Here is a 15,148-nt window from a genome sequence, read left to right on the forward strand (position 1 = left end):
TCCGCGAGGCTCTGCTTTCCTCATCAGCAAAAAGGGAGACCAACGATGTGTCGTTTGCAGGGCTGTGAGAAATAAATGACTCTGGTGAAGGGGTTTTTGGTGCACTTGGATATAAACACGGAGGGCGCTCAGTCCCGGTACCAGCAAGCTTGCTGCCCTCGTTCTCAAACCCATGTCTCCAGGGGGCTGTGGAGATGGCTGCCTGTTTGGGCTGGCAGCCGGGTCCTAGGAGGCAGAGAGCCGCAAAGAGGCACGGGGAGAGCGGGGTTGACTAGTGAGACCACAACGATGCTTGAAAACAAATTCTGCCTCCTGGCTCTTTGTCCCCAGCGAGGGACCACTGGTTCTTACTTCCCAAGGAAAGCATGTATTTCCTTCCTTCCTTGCCCTCCGGCCCCCCGCCTTCTTTCCGGGGCACATGCTCTTGCTCTCAGGACTGCAAGCTCCCCGGAGGTTGCAGGCAGGGACCCTTTCTTTCACTCATGAATACCCAGGGCCTCGCGGTGTCACTGGGCTCTAAATGAATACTGTTAAACTTAGTAACTGAATGAATGGATAACTATAATCCTTGTGCTTTTTTTTCAAGCATTTGGTCTTTAGCAACAGGATTATCTATTACTTTGATTGTGCAGAAATCTAATATCATGGCATGTTTCATCATTTTAAATTTACCCTGTGGTTTTTTATGTAGAAAAGCTCAATCCCCAAAGGTTTCCACGGCAGCTAGACGTTCTAACGTCTAGTGACCTCACTACATCCTCTCTTCCCTTCTATTTTTTTTAAAGACTTTATTTATTTATTTGACAGAGAGAGAGACAGAGAGAGCAGGAACACAAGCAGGGGGAGTGGGAGAGGGGGAAGCAGGCTTCCTGCGGAGCAGGGAGCCCAATGCGGGGCTCAATCCCCGGACCCTGGGATCATGACCTGAGCTGAAGGCAGACGCTTAACAACTGAGCCACCCAGGCACCCCTCTCTTCCCTTCTTAATTCGTAAAGAATCCCAGTTTTAGAAGCTGATTTCTACCCAGCTAAATGACCATATGGTCCAGTATCCCTTGGAGTTAGGTGTGGTCATGTGACTAATTTTGGCCAATGAGATTTAAATAGAAACGGGGCTGACTTCCAGGAAGTTTCCTTAAAAGACAGGAGACCCGATGCCTTTCTTCCCCTCTTTCCCATCTCACTGTCTGGAATGCAGACACAAAGGTTGGAGCACCAGCAGCCCTCACAGCCCATGAGGAAGGGGATGCCAGCCTGGAGGTGGGCGAATGGTGAGCAGGAAGGAGCCTGGGCCCTTGACAGCTCTGTGGGACCACCGCACAAGCCCTGGACATTGCCATGGCTACTCTAGACTTCTGTTACATGTGACCAAAAAATAGAGTTCTATCTTTTCTGAGACACGGTCATTTTGAATTTTTGTGTTATATTCAGCCAAACTTAATCCTCACAGATACAGCGCTGCTCGACACACCCTTGCAGGGCTCCCTGGATGAATGATTTTTTCCAAAACCATGTTGAGCAGCGATAGGTCATTTCACACTGGTAGGAACGGTATTTCTCCTCAACACATATCTTATATATTCAATGTGTAGGCAGAAACCTCTGCTGCAGAGTGATTTACTGCACACCCCGGACAAGATGAACTTGGTCTGAAAAAATGCTCAGAATAGGACTTGCTACTGGGTTGCCTCCAAGGAAATCCCCTGATTGTGAAAAATAATGAGACAAGTCCTCTCAGGCTGTCCCGAAGGACTGAGCTGCCGGCTGCCTCCCCAAAGCCACCGAATCAACAGCCAGGACGCAAGGGTTAGTCCCTGGTATTCATTTCACTAGGTGCAGAACGTGGGATAAGGGCAGTCATTTCTAGTTTAGCACAATTACCATTGAGCTGCTCCTTCTGACAGTAATTAGCCAACAAGCTCAGTTTCAAAGCCTGCTCCTCATTAGAGACACCCAGATGTCACAGAGAAACGCCCGGCTCCTGTTTGGTGGGTGTGGAGGCAGGGCTCCACCCTGAGGGCTGCAGGAGGCCCGCGTCTGCGCTGCGTGGAGGGGATGCGGTGGGGGAGGCAGCCCTGTTTCAGAACATGTCTGTAGCGACACGACCTTGGGGCAGAGCGGCTTTCTAATCCTGACATCAATTCAAATCATAAGGGAAAATATAAATGTGACTGCCCGGGTAGGAAAAAAACGAAAAATTCTTTTTATGACAAAAGTCATTAACAATACCAATACTTTTTTGCTCAAAGAATTTTCAAAAAAATTCTTCGTGAAATTAATGATGCACTAAACAATTTAGCTATAAGCCTGTGCACTGACCTTTTCAAAAAATAACTGCATACAATTGGAAACACTCTTAATATCCAATAACAAGGAAATGAATGAATAAATGAGAACATCCATGTAATAGAATAAGAGAATACTATCAAGCAATTAAAAATAAAGGCTATGTCTTGACATGGAAAGCTGTTCACCATACACTGGGAAGGAGACACGGCAGGTTCCAAAACAGGACGGGTGATCGGAGCCAATTCTGGTAATAAAAACGGAAGGTTTCTCACATGTGACAGAGGGAGATATATCCACGTTGTTAAGAGAGGATTTCCTGTGCAAGATGATTACAGATTCTTTATTATCTTCTTTATTCTTAACTGTCTTTTCCAAAGGCTCCTCCACAAACTATCTTAACTTTATAATAAGGATAAGAAGATACAAGTCATTAAAAAGAAGAATTTCGTCTGTCACCAGCTCACCGATGTCCACTTTGATTTGTCTAAGAGTGCAATGCGATGGGCTTTTTAACAAGTTTTAATAACTCAGGCTTTCTAGTGTGAATATTCACTCTGATGCCTGGACACCTCCTGTCTTGAATGTTACAGGCTTCTCAGAGATCAAGGCGCCTTTCACAGACTTGATTGTTCCCCAGTGAGATGAAAGAGTGTCCTCCAGGGGCCAGCTGTGCCAGCCCTGTGCCCGAGACCAGACGCGCCTTTCATCATGGGAGACAGGACACCGGCCCGGATGGGAATCAGTTAGAAGTTCCTGAGTTTTGTGTGGGTTGCCAGCGGGGAGGAGGTTTCCCTGCTTTGACAGCGAAGGAGCCCATCCTTGGGGAAGAGGCCAGAGCGCCCGTCAGGGTTGGGGCAGGACCTGTATCAGGATCCTGGTCAGGTGGAGCACCTCCGCCTGGGCTCAAAACCTCCCAGGGCCTGGTGAGTCATTTGAGATGAAAATGGAGTTATTGGGGCTGAGTCACAGAGAATCTTGGAATGAAATATTGATAGAGATAGACAGGGTGGTGGGGAGAGACAGAGAAAGGAAGAAGAGGGGGAGGAGAGGAAAAGGGGGAGGGGAAGGATCAAGGGCTGCAAGTATTTTTATTTATTTTATTTTTTTAAAAAGATTTATTTATTTATTTGAGAGAGCGAGAATGAGAGAGAGAGCACACGAGAGGGGGGAGGGTCAGAGGGAGAAGCAGACTCCCTGCCGAGCAGGGAGCCCGATGTGGGACTCCATCCAGGGACTCCAGGATCATGACCTGAGCCGAAGGCAGTCGCTTAACCAACTGAGCCACCCAGGCGCCCGGGCTGCAAGTATTTTTAAATGCTGGAACTGTTAAGCAAACCAGCCACCGAGAAACACCTCAGCTGCATTTCCCCAGGGGACTCACAAAATTGAACTTGGTCACAGTGACTCTCCGTGGTTCCTGATGACTCAGCCCCCATTCCGGTCTCCTGGGAAGAGCGTCCTGCACTCCTCTGGTGGTCATGGTGGGACGTGGGGCCCCCGGTGGCCACACTCCACCCCCCTGCTATTCTGTTTGGCTCAGAGATGGGTGTGTGTCCTAGCTGGCTCAGTGAGACCCAAGCCCGGCCCTTGGACTTGAACTTTCAATTGGGAAGCATCTCTTCTTGCTGGGAGGGCCAAGGACTGGCATTGCTGGTGGCCATTCAGGCACGGCTGGGGCTGAAGCTGACCCCGGGGGAGAGCAGAGCCACGAGGTGCAGAAAGAGCATACTCTGGACACATGAGTCCTCATCCTGGGTACCCTCGTCCCTGTGCACTTTTCGGTCATGTGGGCTGATACGTGCTGTCTTGGGCTAAGCCACTTGGAGGTGGGACCTAGCAGCTTAGGAAGAAGGGTCAGATCTGTGATGACCAACGGAGTTTCCCACGCTTCTGCTTTTTCCCTCGGGTCTCCTGTCTAGTAATTAACACATTACTTTCTCTGACCTCCTCTTCTCACGTGGTGGGCACCATGGACCTTCTGCCTGTGATACAAGGGGGAACACTTGCACCCCCCCCTCCAGTAGCTGGGTCCTTGTGCTCCGTGGCTCACGTCCTCGTCTTGACACCCCTCAATGTCTTGGCTCTGGCCAGTCACGCCCTCCCTCTCCGGGCCAGAATGCTGTCCCTAACTCAGTTTGCTGGGATGGCTCTCCGAGGCCTGTCCCACATTTCCAGCTCCATGTGCCATCTGCAGGATGGAATCTCCTCTCTCCATACCAGCTGCCCACTGTGGTGGGCGGCCACATCTGAGAACATGAGCTCTGTGGCCCTGTCAAGGTGCCCTGATTTGGGGGATGCCTGGGTGGCTAAGTCGGTTAAGCGTCTGCCTTAGGCTCAGGTCATGATACCAGGGGTCCTGGGATCGAGTCCCGCATCGGGCTCCCTGCTCTCCCTCTGCCTGCCTCTCACTCTCTCTCTGTGACAAATAAATAAAATCTTTTTTTTTTAATAATTTAATAACAATGTGACTAAGTAATTTCTTAAAAATGAGGACCGTGTTAATGAACTGGAATTTCAAATACAGCAAGTATCAAGTATATGCATTGCAAGGAAACAAATAAAATCTTAAAAAAAAAAAAAAAGGTGCCCTGATTTGGGAGGCTCACGACGGCAGCTCAGACAAAGCAGACACACCCGGTGTACATGGAACTTCGAAGGCGAGTGGCACAGTGTGGGAAATGGTTGGAGGCGGGTCACTCATTCTCCTCGTGCCAGCCCGTCACTTCCCATCCCCTAGAGACTCAGCACCACCTAATTCCTGTGCTATCGAGGGCCTGGTTCGAAACATGTTCTTCAGTTTGATACACTGTTATCCAGTGATTCTTCTAGCAAATTCCCCCTTTTGCCTAAGTCGGCCGAGCTGGTCTTGAACAGAGCCTGGACAGACCCACCTCCCCCTTTGTCGCTATCTGTCACGCATCTGCCCCCCACCCCCACCACGTTAAGGCTCTCTGGCGACATCCCAAGTCACAAAGCAACCACAGAGCGCACCCCCCCCTCTGGCCCCAGCAAAAACAAGCCCATCAAAATTCCACTTTCTCCCCACCCCAGAGTCCCCTCTTCTGTCTCCTGTTGTGGAAGTACAAAATGACAGTTAAGCCCCCCAAAGACAACCTAGATTAGTATGACTGCCTTAAGGTCTGTTAAGCTACTAGTTTCCCCATCTAAGGACTTAAGGAAAGCTTGCTCTTTGGTATTTAATTGCGTATTTCCTTTGCCAGGTACCCAGCGGGAAAAGGAAAGAGAGAAAACAGAATGGCTATTTCAGAGTCACATTATTGTCGGATTTGGTATAGTTCCGACCTGTATCTAGTTCACGTGGCATTTCGGAAAGTTCCGTTGTGAAACTAAATCCCCTTCTGGGTTGGAAACTAACGTGAGCTGCTTTCCTGCCAGTTTGCTCCGGTAACGGGGCCACGTGGAGACCGCGATGCGTTTCCAGGTGTTTCAAATCAGGAAAATGCGGCACGTGTTTATTAGAAGTGTATCTAATACTTGATTATCTGTTCCTCCTAGGAGAAGAAGATTAGATTTTGGAAGAGAAAGATTAATAACTTTCTTTTGTGGAGACAAGCGTGCATTTGGACCTGCACGCCCGATTTAGGTTCGTCGTGAAACACTGCGCCAAGGAGAGCAGTTTGTCTCCTCTGGCTCTGTGGGTAATGATCACTTAATTAAATCTTGTCATGAAAATACCTTCTTTCTCAACACCAGACAGAGCTTAAGAAATGAAGACAGAAATATTTAAAGACTATTTTTTTTTGGCTTGCCATGTATCAGTGGAAACCCTAACCCCGACGTTCCATTTCTAAGTACCAGCAATGTCTGGTTCCTTCCCCTTTTGACAGGTTCAGAATCCACAGCACTTAGCAGAGAGCGCGGACTTTGCAGACTGTCCTATTTCTATTCTGATTCCTCTGCTACTAAGCTGGGCCGCCTTGAGCTATTACTGAACCTCTCTGGATTCATAATACCCTTGTCTGTATGTGGAGTCAGCCAACGCCTTCCTTATCAAGTCCTGGTGATAAGAATATAGGTCAAGTGTCTGAGAGGCAGGGGGCCATAGATGGTGGCTTTTCTTTTTTTCAGGGACTATGCTTGGCAGACCCCTCTGGCCATTTAGAAACACAGCCCTGAAGTCACCCTCTTCTGGAGCTGGTCTAGTGCTGGGAGCCAGGTGTGGGGGCAGTGGCCCCCTGGAGTCAGCCTGGTCCTGATATCATCAGCCATGAGCTCTTCATTATGACATGTACCTTCTACTTACCCAGATCACTAACAAATTTAATTTAATGCTAGTTCACTCCTGACAACCAGGCCTGCAGCCGGAAATGAAATACCATTTCTGTCTCGGGTCCCCAGTTAGGGAGTCGCTCACCCACCTGATGGTTTGATGCTGCAGGGAATCGGGGTCCGTGGCGTTCACGGTCAGGAGCACGCTGCCCACAGAGATGTTCTCCTGCCTGGTCACCGTCATGGGGTCTGGGTAGAAAACCGGACCCTCGTTGACATCCAGGACGGTGATGTGGACGGTGGCCGTGGAGCTGGGGCCGTAGGAGACGTCGGGCACCAGCGGGTCCTCATTTTCCACTTTGATTAGCAGGGTGTGAAAGGCAGAAATCTCGTAGTCCAGGGGCTAGAAAGCAGAGACGGGAGGCTCAGCATGTGTATCTGCTACAAAGGGTGGATGTCTTTGCCCCAAGTCCCTGTGATACCCCACGAGCCAATGTGGATGATCAGGGATGGATCCAGGTTTTGTGGGCTAACCTGAATGCAACGTGGGGTCCTCCTTTAGGATATGAAACATACAGATACAGAATTCGGGATGGAAGCTGGTAGTGTTTTTGGGATCGAGAGTAAGTGACAACACATGATGTGAGTCTCAGAGTCCTGGGGCCCCCGTCTGAGACCTCTTTAGGCGACGCCCTTGCCCTGCTGACATTAAAAAGCTTCCTACCTGTAACCTGTAGCCCCATGACTCCAACACTCAGGGGGGGTCGGGGACGAACAGCTCTGCAGCCTAAGCTTCGCCAGCTACGGGGTTCACCCTGCCTCGGTTACCATGAGGGGGAGGTCGAATGGAAAAGGCAGCCCAAAGGTCCATTCTCAACGCTTTCGTCTCACTGGCCACAAGCGCCGAGGCTGGAGTCCGGACAGCAAGTAAAGGAGTTTCTCCTCCCACAGGTGCATTTCCGGGTAGGGCGTCATGTAGGTAAAAGGACTGGAGAGGATTGGAGACACGTGGGGATACGCCTCCGGGCCCTTCCCCACCTGAGGGCATTTGAAAATGTGCGGGGTATTTTCAGTGGTCGCCATGACTCAGGGGCTCTGTGGTCAGATACGGGGCAGGGGTAGTCTTTGTGAGACACACGGCTGTGCTGGGACCCCTCCCCAACATGATGGTGGACGGTCCTGGCCCCAGGGTCACGGAGGTGCGGCCCACTCTAGGTGAGTCTACGAAAGAGGCGAATAGTACTTGCCTCCCCCAGCTGCTGTGCAGAGTAAATCAGATCACGTTCAGGAAACCCCACGTAGACATTATTAATATGGGGGTCCTGCCCATCATTGAACGACACGGATGGCATTCACTTGGCCACTCTCTTTCCAAACCATAAGATGATGCAGGAGTGACATTTCCTGTCACTGAGGGTATGTGGGGAGACATTTAGGTCAGATGAGGGCAGCCTGTTTATTTCAAGTTGTTTTCCTCATGTTGACTGCGGGGGATGAGTAGCTAACTCCTCAGACCCAGGACATATGGATACGCTTGCTGGAAGGACAGGACTAAAGTGAGTACAGGGAGTTGGTTCGCACTCGACTGGAAGGAAGCAAATGACAGGCAGGCTGTAAGGGCCACGGGAAGTGGGAGCAGCCTGAGACCGGGAAGCTGGGGAGAGAGCCCTGCGGGTGTGAGAGCTGGAACTGAATCCAGCTGGTTGAGTCGGAGTCAGAATGACTGTAGGCAAATCATGTTACCTTCATAATAACTAACATGCATTAGCACACCCCACACGTGTGCACGCTCACCGGAAATGCGGACACAGGAGGGCTTCCTGATGGCAACAGGACCTCCTCTCTCTGCACCTGCAACCACTCCCGGAGGGACTTAAAGAGCTAACAGATGTAATGCTCTTGGCACCGAGGCACTACCCAGTTATATTTTGGTCCCATCCATCCCTGAAACGCAGGAATACTTCACCACTCCATCCCTTTCCAGGAAGAGGTTTCTGTCCATCCCGAGTGACGCCCCAAATATGCAACCTCAGTGAAGTACATTTCAAACAGGGGCTGGGGGTTGCCATGCTCGGAAGACGTGCATCCCGATTAGGATACTGAAGCCTTTGGCTTGTTGGGTCGTGACCACTTTGCACTCCGTGCTCTGAGCAGAGCTGACACGCGGAACCCAGGGTCCGGGAGCCTCCCCCACCGGCCCCAGTGCCGGGCAGACCCAGCACGCTTCTGGAGACAAAGTTAACTAGCAAACTGACATTTGTGAAATCCCAAATCTAGCCCAAAGGAATTTTCTACCATGATGAAAAGGCCACCAGGCTGGGGTTTCTTCCCTTTATGAGCTCCACGGGGCTCGGAACAGCAGAATTTGGGCCTGGGGTTGAGGCTGACATGGTGAGCGGGAGGGCCAAGCCACCTGCAGCATGGAGTGGGGCAGACCCGGGCGGAGGGAGAAGATCGGGGTCCTGAGGGGACGAGAGCTGGCTTATTTACACATGACCTTAAATAGAATGGCTAAAATGTGTGTTTCTTTACATGCTAGGTACATGTGTGTACATTTGTTGGATAAGTACATGCGTGCCTTTATAGTCAACATGCACACGCATGTCTTTGCATGTTAAATGTGCATGTGTGTTTGTCTATATTAGATATGCATGTACGTGTATGTATGATAGGTGTGTGTGTGTGTGTGAGTTAACTCTATTTGGGTTCCCTGAGACTCCAGCCGAGTCTGGAAGCAGAGCCTGAGGCAGGGATTTGGAGTATGATTTATGGGCTCAGCTTCTCAGAAGAGAGGGAGAGAGCAAGGATATGGTCTCTGCAGGAGTCCAGCCCAGTGCCGGGGGAGCTCTGGAACTTTCGCTGACCGCCAAATCAGCCCCAACTCAGGGGCAGGGGCTGGCCTCTTACATCTGCCTGCAGTTAGGCACAAACTGCAGGCTCTCTCCAGTGGGCAGAGCTGGCCTGCGTTCCCCTCTCGGTGAGGGCAATTCTGGGAAGACAGAGGCTGGGAGCATTATTTGTCAGCACTTGGGGCTCTCGGAGTGGCAACCTCACCCAGTAAGGGAACCCGGTGGGTGTGTTAGTCTCCTAGGGCTGCCGGAACAAAGGACTGGGTGGCTTAATACCAAGGAAATCAACCGTCTCCCAGTCCTGGAGACCAGAAAGTGCAAAATCAAATGTGAGCAGGGCCATGCTAGCTCTGAAAGCTCTAGGGGAACCTTCCCTGCCTCTTCCCGGGGTCCTGTGGCCTGCAGCCGCCCAACTCCCATCTCTGCCTCCACGGTCACACGGCCCCCTCCCTGCGTGTCTCTGTCGTCTCCTTATAGGAACACGGTCCTGCTGGAGGAGGGCTCACTCCCTCCACCATGACCTCAACTAATCACATCTGCAGTGACTCTTATTCCAAATATGGCCACATCCACAGGGTCTGGGGGTAAGGACTTCAAAATATGTTTTCTTGGGGGACATAATTCAATCTATACCAGTGGGGCACCCATGGCTCCCCGACCCCCACAATATACATGTCTGATTTTCACCACCGCCTTTCATTATTTTCCATGACATTATTTGTCCCTTACTGTGCACCTACTGTGAGCTAGGAGCGCTCCGTGTGCATCAACTCACCCAATCCTCACTTTACGTCATAATAGTGGGTGTTTTTAGTCCCCTTTTGTCGATGAGGGAACAGGCTCAGAGAGGTTGAATAACTCAGTCAAAATCACACAGCTAATAAGCGGCACCGGGCCATGCCTTGTGGCCCGGGGAGTGTGATGAGAAAGGAAGAAGAACCGACATCCCCTGAGTGCAACACTGGCCTGGGAGGGTTTGAGAACTGAACAGTGCTACAGGTGAAAGGGGGGCGGTGAGTCTCACAGTGCCTTTCTGGAGGGCAGGGCCGCTCGAGCGCTCGTTCCCGTCTGCACGGTGCTGGCTGTAATAATTCGAGCTGTGCGTTCCCCGGGCTAGGCCACCGGGAGCTGGCACAACGTGGCTCTCTTCTCCTGGACCCTGCTCTGGCTCACAATGGATGAAGAAGCCCTCCTTCATCTCGGGCATATGACTTTAGTAGTGTGATCTGTCTGATGCGGGGTCTCTGGATCAGGGAGGGGAGGGAATTGGAAACACTTCCAATAAAGTTCCAGAGAGTCGATCCAACTACTATTTCATTGAGCATCAAGTGAGGGTGTGGACTACTGTCGTGGAGACTTTAAGGGCTGGGAAAGCCATCCCACACGGGAAGGGTAAAGAACCTGGGGTTTGCTGTCTGGAAGAGGGAGGGTTTGAAAGCGATCCAACAGTGATTTGTAAGCCTATTACGGGTTTGGGGATCAAGGCTTTCTGGATGTTTCCTTCTCCTTCAGGGACAAAAGGGAAAATACACTTAAAATGGAGGGTGGATTATGTTCAGCTGAAAGGGTAACTCTCTGACAGTTGTGGAATAGGTTTACAAAGCAACTAAGAGCATTCCTGACTAGAAGGTTTTAAAGAAGAAACAGGTACTTGCTTTCCAGAGCTGTTAGGATTTGGTCCTGCAGGGAGGCAGGACTCCCCTGGGAGCCACACAGTCCTGAAACTTCTGCTCGTTCTTCGGTACGCTAACTGCTAACTGGTTAGGGCACAACTGCTCATTGCCCAGTGACCATGCCCACCCTGTGCTCCCCTACCCATCTCTTCCTGCAGAGGCTCCGAAAGCCAGATTTGGACTTCCAAGCCTTCTTTGCAGCTGAGGATGGGTATGTGTTATCTGGCCAATGAAACATCACAGGAAATTATCTGAGAAACCACTGGAAAAGATATTTCCTTCCCTGATGAGAGGAGAGGGGCACTGGAGAGCACTCTCTTGTTTCCCTGGCTGCCTTCTTGCTTCCTGCCTTAGAACATAGCAGAGGGAAGACGTGCTGGCTCTCTGACACCTTGAACTGCCAGCCAATCGTAGACTGGCCTACCTTCACCTAGTTAGGAAATCATTAAATTCTCTTTATTATTTAAGCCACTATCAGCCAGGTATTCAGTTACTTGCACCTGAGAGCATTCCTAACGAAGCACTGGGTTGCTGGCCAAGTGAAGAGCATGGGGAACAAGGCCTGGCCTGCCTGTAGAAAGCTGTCCTGGGGCTTCGAGTCAGGTGGGTTGAGAAGCAGAGAGAGCCCAAGGCCCTCAGAGGAATTCACATGGCAGGCAGCCAACGGGAGGCGGAGTCTCCATTTTAATTCTGAAGCAAAGGGAGTCCACTCACTAGTGAAACTGGCACCCAGAGGGAGCCCCAGTAGCTGCAGGCACCTCCTCCGCAGGAATTTGCAGGTGCAAACTCGTCCTCAGGCAGTGCTCATGCACAAGGCTGTGCTCCACGAACCCCAGCATCTCCTGGGGCCCGCAGCACCTCTCCCTCATACGGTGACCCTGCAGGCATGTGTGGGAGGGGCCCAGGAACCTGGGTTGTAACTAGCCTCCCCAGAGATGCTCCTGTATGCTAACATTTCAGACTCAGCATCATGGGCCACAGTGGCGATGTGGGGAGAGGGGAACGCCCCTTTGTGACTCTGGTTTTCTCGTAGTGTCTGTTCCTCAAGATGTCGCACACACGGGCCGGGGAGAACTGCACTCTTCTAGGATTTATGATGGGGCTGTATATTTCCCCAAGCTCTGCCTTCCAGCTGCAGGTTTGGAAAATTGCCTGATGGCGTTTATGGATACAGGCTCGACTTCCATAACTGGAAACTGCTGTGGTTTGCAGGAGAGCCGTGGTAGGAGCTCCTGACGACCTCGCCTTTGCCCGTGTTATCAGAGGGGAACCGGGAAGGCCCGTGGGTGGTTCTCCTCAGCCAGACCTCTGAGGTTCAAAATGAATCAAGTACTGGAAAGAACAGGGCTTGGGAGAAACCCAGTCCCTCCTCCTCCGGAGCAAGCCGGAAGCATCTCTGAGATCTGCCATTCTCAGGGGCTCTGGGTCCTGCCCCCGGAGAAGGTTGTGGAACTGTGTATGGGACCCTGCTCGAGGCTGAATAAGGACCTCCCAGTATGACCACGGGTGGATCCCCGGAAACTTATGGGGCAAAAGGGACTTCACAGATGTGAGTAAGCTAAGGACCTTGTGGACGGAGAGGATCCTGGATTATCCCTGTGGAGCCCTGGAGTCACAGAGGTCCTTAAAGGAGGGAGGCAGGGAAGTCAAAGGAAGAAACAGACGTAAGACAGGAGCTGCCTGGCTGCCTGGAGCTACAAGAAAGGGCCACAAGCCAAGGAAGGTGGGTGGCCCCCAGCCGCTGGGAAAGATAAGGACATAGGTGGTCCCCTAGAGCCTCCAAGAGGACCCGGCCCCGCCATCCTTAGCCTGAAGCTGATTTTGGAGCTCTGGCCTCCAGAACTTATAAATGAGAATATAAGTCTGTGTTGTCTGAGGCCACCGAGGGTGTGGTCTTTTGTGACAGCAGCCCCAGGACCCGCACACGGGCTCCGAGAGCCAGGCCCTGTTTATCTCCTGTTTGTAAGAGAATAACCGGGACTCTGCTGGGACAGACTAAGAAGACATGTAATGATCCACATTTTTGATCAGAGATCTTTAAAAAACCTTCACATATCCTGTTTTTGCATATCTTTGATAATTCATTTCCAATCATATGGAGAATCTCGTTTAAAAATTAACTTTGGGTTCTTTTTTTAAGGTTACACATACGTTTGAGTTTCCTAGAACCTGTGAAACGGACTGGTTTAGTGGCTGTGAGGATATTAAGTCCACCCTTAAGCCCTGAGCCTTTTTCTTTTTCAACCCCAGGAAGAGGAGACTAGGGCTACCTTCTCCTTGACCTTCCCCAGCAGGGAGGCCCTCTGCCTGGCGTGGAGGGAGGAGCATGGGAAGTCCACTTACTTTGACCACGGATAGCATCCCCTCGTTGGTCTGAGGGTTGGTGTGGATCTCGAAGCTCTGGCCAGGGTTTCCGTTGATGATGGTGTAGGCCGCCCTCCACGCGCCTGTGGAGGGGTCGTCCTTGTCTTCAACTGTCAGGTTGACAATAACCCCCACAACTCCTTCCTCGACAGTGGCTTGAAACTGCAAACAGAGCAGATGGTTACTGTCACTATTTGGTAAAGACAGCACTGACCCTCTACGGAGCCCTTCCCACAGGCCCGGCAGTGGGTCCGTTACCCACATCAACTCATTTCACGGTGAATAATGCAGGAGAGCCCAGCGGGCAGACGGTCCGCTCCTCCTCTTGGCCTTCCCCGCACCGAGGTGGGGCCAGGAGACTGCCTTCTCTCCCCGCCCCCGAATGTGGCCAGAAGTGATGCTTGCCAGCTGGGAGCAGCCGTCCCTTCTTCTCGGTGCCTCTCCTTCCATCTATCTACACGCAGAGGACCCCAGGACCCCAGGGCAGGGTGCGGCCACAGACGGAAGAACGTGGGTCCCGAGTCCCCCCACCCGTCCTGAGCTGTTGTTGAAGGAGAAACAGACTCCTACGGAATTTGAGCCTTTATACAATTTTGTGTGTCTACTTCGGCAGCCTCACCGACCCTCAACAACAAGGTCACCGGGGCGCCGGGGCCCCTCCCTTGCATGTGGAGGGACTGGAGCTGGAAACCCCGTGTTTGACTCCAAGGCCTCTGCTCAATTGCACCATCTCCTCTGGAGAAGAGAGCCCATTTCACCTGCCCCACCCCTTCCCCACAACCAGCAGGACTTTCAAAACCCATTTCCTAAGGAAACATATAAATCAGTTGTTTGGACCCTTGCTGTGCCCGTGTTTTTATTGTCTTACATCTCAAATACTTGCTGCAAGTAGGTGTGGTGAGAATAAATCAACAAATGAAAAATCAGTTTTCCCATAGATAGAGAATTTCAGGAGCTATCATTCGCACATTCCTTTGAGCTGGAAGCAGAAAGTATTGTTTTGGTGCTTACCTCCGACATACTACAGGTGAATAGTAATCTGTTTGCAAATATTTTACAAACAAGTAATACCAGTAAGCTGACAAGAAGAAGAAATATCTTGGAATTTCAATTAGTAGGAAAGCGAATCTAGAGACAGTGAGGCGATGTCAGAAAGCCCTTGTGTTCAAAGAGAAGTAATTTGAGAAATGGGGTTTCGAAAGCAGTGGCTGATTAATTGACTTGCAAATCATTAATCATAAGCCTTAATCTTGATGCCTTGGGGGGATGGGGCGGGGACAGTTACTAATTTGTCTACCACACCTCAGCAAACCTGGGTGGGTTGTTCGTTTCTGTGAAAGGGGCGCTGGGAAATTCTTGGAACCTGATGGCAGGATTGAAAGTAGCTGGGGAGGGGGGAGGGGGGATGCTGTCACACAGATAACGGCTCCAGGCGACAGTGAAGTTGACCTGATTCCTAAGTAGTCCTCTCTTCTAGCTTTCCCTCCTTCTCACAAAATTCATGGAATTCCTAAGCTTCAATCTAGATAGGCGGTTCTCAGCCCTGTCTGCACATTAGAATCTCTTCAGTTTTTTTGTTTGTTTTTTTAAATAACATGGGCCCTATTCTAATTCAGTGGGTTTGGGGTAAGGCCTGAGATTCAGTATTTTCTTAACCTGCCCAGATAATTCTAGTATGCGGTTCTGTTGAGAGAAGCATGACAGAGTCCAAGGTCAAGGTCAAGAACGGTAAGGAGGTGTCAAT

At 50.9% G+C, this 15,148-nt stretch overlaps 1 protein-coding gene across 4 annotated transcripts in view; it reads right to left on the reverse strand.

The window, feature by feature from the left end:
• CDH13 (cadherin 13) overlaps positions 1-15,148 on the reverse strand; it is a 1,446,671-nt gene that overhangs the window by 102,478 nt on the left and 1,329,045 nt on the right. For all 4 annotated transcript variants that reach the window (XM_064580856.1, XM_064580854.1, XM_064580855.1 and 1 more), the window contains 2 exons: positions 13,384-13,566; positions 6,668-6,921 (listed from right to left, as the gene is read on the reverse strand). In XM_064580856.1, the coding sequence (XP_064436926.1) occupies positions 6,668-6,921; positions 13,384-13,566 (437 nt within the window). The remainder of the gene's footprint in view (positions 1-6,667; positions 6,922-13,383; positions 13,567-15,148) is intronic.

Source organism: Mirounga angustirostris, unplaced genomic scaffold, assembly GCF_029215605.1.
Source record: "Mirounga angustirostris isolate CCGP_5_RB_7025 unplaced genomic scaffold, mMirAng1.0.hap1 SCAF_16, whole genome shotgun sequence".
In the NCBI taxonomy this organism is placed as follows: Eukaryota; Metazoa; Chordata; class Mammalia; order Carnivora; family Phocidae; genus Mirounga; species Mirounga angustirostris.